Source organism: Lynx rufus, unplaced genomic scaffold (assembly GCF_022079265.1).
Source record: "Lynx rufus isolate CCGP_SWC_20201006 ecotype Redwood Valley unplaced genomic scaffold, mLynRuf1.p SCAF_11, whole genome shotgun sequence".
Lineage (NCBI taxonomy): Eukaryota > Metazoa > Chordata > Mammalia > Carnivora > Felidae > Lynx > Lynx rufus.
In genome coordinates, this window is record NW_025814825.1 from 6,276,594 (window position 1) to 6,282,981 (window position 6,388).

The window sequence follows — 6,388 nt, forward strand, 5'->3', positions numbered from 1 at the left end:
TATAAACCTAGAATGCGTATGTCCTAATTTGTGCAGAAGCTTTAACAGTTCTTAAAATTAATAAGCAAGAGAAACTAGTAAGAGAACCAGCCACCCTAATGTTCCTGAAAGAAAGGTGCCTTTGGCCATATTTAACTAATGTGACTTTGGCACCCTCTCTGTCTCTTCTAAAATCCCTAAGAATAATTACCTTACACATATGATATTACCTTACCTATGATAATTACCTTACACCTATGATAACTTTCTCATATGAGAAAAATCATAATGCAGAGGAGTACAGAGGAAATACAATAGCAGGATAGTTTCTTCATCTGTCTAAAGAGGCAGTTGAATTTAAACTTCTTCTGGTTCCTTTTACCACAAATACTGTACGGCTCTACATTTAATCATTTCATACTAAAGTAAATTTTATAATTTAAAAACGCTTGTAATCTTTGTTTTTAATTTTTTTAATGTTTATTTTTGAGAGAGAGAGAGAGAGAGAGAGAGAGAGAGAGCGAGCATGAGCAGGGGAGGGGAGAGAGAAGGAAATAGGTCCCAGGCTCTGAGCTGACAGCACAGAGCCCGATGCGGGGCTTGAACTCACAAGCCGTGAGTGACCATGGATTTTTATCTATATCCTTTTAAGTTTTTCAGTCTCTATATTAGCGAATTTGAAGCTAATCTTAATGAAAGCATATAGATTTAGAGTTCTTATATCTTATTGAATTGACCATTTTAACATTGTAATGTTTCTCTAAATCTCTAGTAATAATTCTTACTTTGAGTATTTGTAGAATAGTTCTATAATTATATCAACTTTTAATGATGCCTTGGAATAGTTTACCTTTTTCCACTGTATTATTTTCAATCTCTTTTATAATTTAAGTATAGCTCTAATAAACAGCACAGAGTTGGGTTTTGTTTTTTATTTTGTCTGCCTATCGTTGGATTTTAACTGAACTGCTTAATCTATTTCAATGTAATACAATGACTAGTATAAATGGGTGAAGGTCTACCATCTGATTATTTGTTACCTATTTGTCCCATCTGCTCTGTTTACTTCTTTTTTAATGTTTATTTATTTTTGAGAGAGAGAGAGAGAAAGAGAGAGACCGAGCAAGCAATGCAAAGGCAGAGAGAGCATTAAGACAGAGGATCTAAAGGGGGCTCTGGGCTGACAGTAGAGAACCCAATGTGGGACTCAAACTCATGAGACATGAAATCATGACCTGAGCAGAAGTTGGACACTCAACCAACTCAGCCACCCATGCGCCCCTCAGTTTACCTGTTTTTAAATGCATTTTCGATTAAACAGATGTTTTATTGTTCCATTTTTTTTCCTATTTTACTTCCTATTTTATTCACTTTTAAGTTATACAATTTTAATAACTATTTTGGTGTTTACTCTAATAGATTGAAAAAAATTCCTGAATTATTTTTACCTACCATAATTAGCAGTTTAATAATTTTAAAAATAATGCAACTTATAGCAGTTTAATCCCATTAACCTTCCTTGTCACCCACTGTGCTATTATCGTCATATGTTTTACTTTTATGATTTAAACTCTATAGATCACAGTAAATAGTTTCTTAATGGCAATACTTTAAAATTTACCTACATTTTATATTTGTATTTACCTCAATTTTATATTTTATAAAATATCTTTATATTTATCTATAACTCCTCTGACACTCTTCATTCCTTCCTGCACTTACATGCCTTTATCTGGAATGATTTTCCTTCAGCCTGAATGCTGAAAGGGCTTTACAGTTAAGTTCTACCATGCTTTCAAGAAACTTAATTCCAATCCTTAAAACATCTTCCAGAATAAAAGGGGAGAGTATTTCTCAGCTCATCTTTTGAGTACGCATAACCTTCAGACAAAAAGCAAGCCAACAACATATATAAGAGAAAAATTATTGGCCAATCTCAGGACTACAGATGCAAAAATTCCTGAAAAAAGTTAATGGCAATCTAAGGCCAACAATATGAAAAAAGATCATTCATTAGAACTGATTTGGGTTAACCCAAGAAATCTAGGGGTAGTACTCTTAGAAAATGTTATAAATGTCACTCAATATAGTACAATAGTGAGAGATGCACCACGTCTTCAACAGCAACAGTGGGTCTCATGGTCTGGGCATTGTCAGGCCCTCTTCCAAGGGACTGTAGGCATATGCCAGTCCTTGCTCTACCATAATAATGAAAAACCATGATTAAAAATCGCCAATATGTTGGAGGAGATGAAACAGGACTCTGTGAGGTATGCTCCTGAGACACTGGAGAAATATGATATAGAAAAGGGCATTGTGGCCCATATTAAGAAATATGGCTATTAAGAAATAGTGTAATAAGAATTCAACCCCACCTGGCACTACATTGTTGGGAGGAACTTTGGTAGTTACCTCACCCATGAAACCCAATACTTCATCTACTTCTATCAAGGCCAAATAGTCTTTCTTAAAACTGGTTAAAAGTATAGACTATTCTAGGGGCACCTGAGTGGCTCAGTTGGTTAAGCATCCAACTTCGGCTCAGGTCATGATCTCATAGTTCGTGAGTTTGAGCCCCGCGTCGGGCTCTGGGCTGACAGCTCAGAGCCTGGAGGCTGTTTCAGATTCTGTGTCTCCCTCTGTCTGCCCCTCTGCTGCTTGCACTCTGTCTCTGGCATTGTCTCAAAAATAAATAAACATTAAAAAAAAAATTAAAACAAAAAAGCATAGACTATTCTAGACCCAGTGATCCATCCAAAAACAAGGACCACAGCCTAAACTCCCAACACCAATTCCTGAAATCTTCAACCTTGATTAAAGGAACCCTTCAATCTTTGAAACTTTGTGTTGTTTTGTACAGGGCATTCTCTGTACTAATTTGTTGTAGCTATTAAAATATTAGCAAAATATCTTGTATTTATTTTCCATTCCATTAATCTCTGCCCTATGTTTTTCCTTCTAAAAATAAATTCCTTTCAAAAAATTAATAAATTTGTTGGAGGAAAACAGTATTACATATAATTTTTTTTAATACATGGAAAAATACAGTCAACAGATGCAGTATTCCATACAACTCAGCACATACTCATGATAAAAAGAATCAGGCAAAACGAAAAAGAGAATTTCCTTAACTTGATAAAGAACATCTACAGCAAAGACCAACTTTAATGATGATAAAGAAGCCCATAATCACATCTATTCAATATAAAATGGTAGTCCAAAATTATTGAAAGAAAAAAGAGAAAAAGAAATATTAACACAAGAGACTAAAAAAGAAATACTGTCATTATTTGCAGATGGATATATCCTCCATGTTGAAAGTTAAGAAAATTTTGTCAGGTTGTTAGATACAGAAGTAAAAATTAATTTCATTTAATTAATTGCATCTATTAGAAAGTAAAAGTTTTTTTTATTTTTATTTTTATTTTTTATTTTTATTTTTATTTTTTTTTTTTTTTCAACGTTTATTTATTTTTGGGACAGAGAGAGACAGAGCATGAACGGGGGAGGGCCACAGAGAGAGGGAGACACAGAATCGGAAACAGGCTCCAGGCTCTGAGCCATCAGCCCAGAGCCCGACGCGGGGCTCGAACTCACGGACCGCGAGATCGTGACCTGGCTGAAGTCGGACGCTTAACCGACTGCGCCACCCAGGCGCCCCTATTTTTTATTTTTAAATTTTTTTTAACATTTATTTATTTTTGAGACAGAGAGAGACAGAGCATAAACAGGGGAGGGTCAGAGAGAGGGAGACACAGAATCTGAAACAGGCTCCAGGCTCTGAGCTGTCAGCACAGAGCCCGACGCGGGGCTCGAACTCCCGGACCGCGAGATCATGACCCGAGCCGAAGTCAGCCGCTCAACCGACTGAGCCACCCAGGCGCCCCTAAAACTTTTTTTTTTAAATAAATGTTTATTCATTTTTGAGAGAGAGAACATGAACAGGGGAGAGGCAGAGAAAGAGGGGTACAGAGGATCCGAAGCCGGCTCTGCACGGACAAGTCCAATGCAGGGCTTAAACTCACAAACCACAAGGTCATGACCTGAGCTGAAGTCGGATGCTCAACTGATTGAGCCACCCAGGAGCCCCAAGGTTTTTTTTGTTTGTTTTTTTAATCCCAGTATAAACATACAGTGTTATACTAGTTTCAGGTGTACAATACAGAAATTCAATAATTTTATACATTACTCAGTGATCAAAGTAAGTGTGTTCTTAATCCCATTCACTTAGTTCACCCATCCCACCACCTGACTCCCCTCTGGTAACCATGCATTTGTTCACTAGAGTTAAGAGTTTGTCTCTTGGTTTCTTTTTCCTTTGTTTCTTTTGTTTCTTAAATTCCATACATGAGTGAAATCATGTGGAATGTGTCTTTCTCTGACTGGTTTATTGTGATTAGGATTATACACTCTAAATCCATCTATATTGTTGCAAATGGCAAGATTTCATTCTTTTTATGGTTGAACAACATTCCATTGTATACATATATCACTTCTTTATCCATTCATCCATCAGTGCAACTTGGGCTGCTTCCCTGATTTGGCTACTGTAAAAAAATGCTGCAGTAAACACAAGAGTGTCTATACTTTTTCTAATTTATCTTTTTTTGTTTTCTTTGGGTAAATACCCAGTAGTGTAATTACTGAATCATACGGTAATTCTATTTTTACTTTTCTGAAGGACCTCCATACTGTCTTACACAGTGGCTATACCAGTTTGCATTCCCAACAGGGCAAGAGGGTTCCTTTTTCTCCACATCATAACCAACACTTGTTTATTGTGTTCTTGATTTTAGCCATTCTTACCAGTGTGAAGTGATATCTCATGGTTGTTTCGATTTGCATTTCCCTGATGATGAGTGATGCTGAGCATCTTTTCATGTGTCTATTGGCCATCTGGATGTCTTCTTTGGAGAAATCTCTGTTTATGTCTTCTCCCCATTTTTTAATTGGATTATATGGTTTTGGGTGTTGAGTTGTATAAATTTCTTACATATTTTGGATATTAACCCTTTATAAATATGTCATTTGCAAATATCTTCTCCCATTTTTTAGTTTTGCTAGTTATATCCTTTGCTGTGCAGAAGTTTTTTAATTGGATGTAGTCCCAATAATATGTTTTTGCTTTTGTTTCTCTTGCTTCAGGTGACACGTCTAGAAAAATGTTGTTATGGCCAGTGTCAGAGACATTACTGTGTTTTAGATTTTATGGTTTCTGGTCTCATATTTAGGTCCTTAATGCATTTGGAATTTATTTTTGTGTATGGTGTGAGAAAGTGGTCAAGTTTCATTCTTTTGCATGCAGCTCTCCAGTTTTTCCAATACCATTTGTTGAAGAGCCTTTTTCCCACTGCATATTCTTGCGTACTTTGTTAAGGGTTAATTGACCACGTAATAAGTGTGGGTTTATTTCTGGGCTTCCTATTTCTGTCCCATTGATTGCTATGTCTATTTCTGTACCAGTACCATACTCTTTTGATTAATACAGATCTGTAATTAAAATGTGAAGTTCAGTGTTGCCTGGGTGGCTCAGTCAGTTAAGCATCTGACTTTGGCTGAGGTCATGATCTCACAGTTCATGGGGCTGAACCTCGTGTCAGGCTCTGTGCTGGCAGTGCAGAGCCTGCTTGAGATCCTCTCTCTTTCCCACTCTGCCCCTCCCTAACTTGTGCTTTCTCTCTGTGAAGTTTTGAATTGTGATACCTCCAGTTTTGTTTTTCTTTTTCAAGACTGCTTTGGCTATTCAGGGTCTTTTGTGGTTCCATAAAAAGTTTAGGGTAGTTTTTTCTAGTTCTGTGAAAAATGCTATTGGTATACTGATAGGGATTACATTAAATCTATAGATTGTTTTAGATAGTATGGACATTTTAACAATATTTTTTATTTCAACTCATGAGCATAAGGAATGTCTTTCCATCTGTGTGGACTTCAATTTCTTTCTTTTGTTTATTCATTTATTTTGAGGTGGGGGAAGAGAGAGAGAGAGAGAGAGAGAGAGCGAGCGAGAGCACGAGCAGTGGAAGGGCAGAGAGACAGGGAAAGAGAGGATCCAAAGTAGGCTCTGGGCTGACAGCAGAGAGCCCAATGAGGGACTCGAACTCACAAACCATTAGATCATGATCTGAGCTGAAGTCAGATGCTTAACCAACTGAGCCCCTTCAGACATCCCAGTCCTCAATTTCTTTTATCAGTGTTGTATGGTTTTCAGAATACAGGTCTCTCACCTCCTTGTTAAGTTTATTCCTAGACATTTTATTATTTTTAGTGCAACTATAAATGGGACTGTTGCTTAATTTCTCTTTTTGCCCTCTCCTTAGTAGTGTATAGACATGCAATGCATTTCTGTACATTGATTTTGTACCCTGAGACCTTACTGAATTCACTGTTCAGTTCTAGCAGTTTTTCGGTG

At 36.8% G+C, this 6,388-nt stretch overlaps 1 protein-coding gene across 1 annotated transcript; it reads left to right on the forward strand.

The window, feature by feature from the left end:
- Window positions 1–2,208: 2,208 nt before the first annotated feature.
- On the forward strand, window positions 2,209–2,488 carry LOC124506844 (dynein light chain 1, cytoplasmic-like). Its single transcript, XM_047072839.1, is given in 1 exon segment — window positions 2,209–2,488. A coding segment is annotated over 1 exon segment (243 nt). The 5' UTR covers window positions 2,209–2,217; the 3' UTR covers window positions 2,461–2,488.
- The last annotated feature ends 3,900 nt before the right edge of the window (window positions 2,489–6,388 follow it).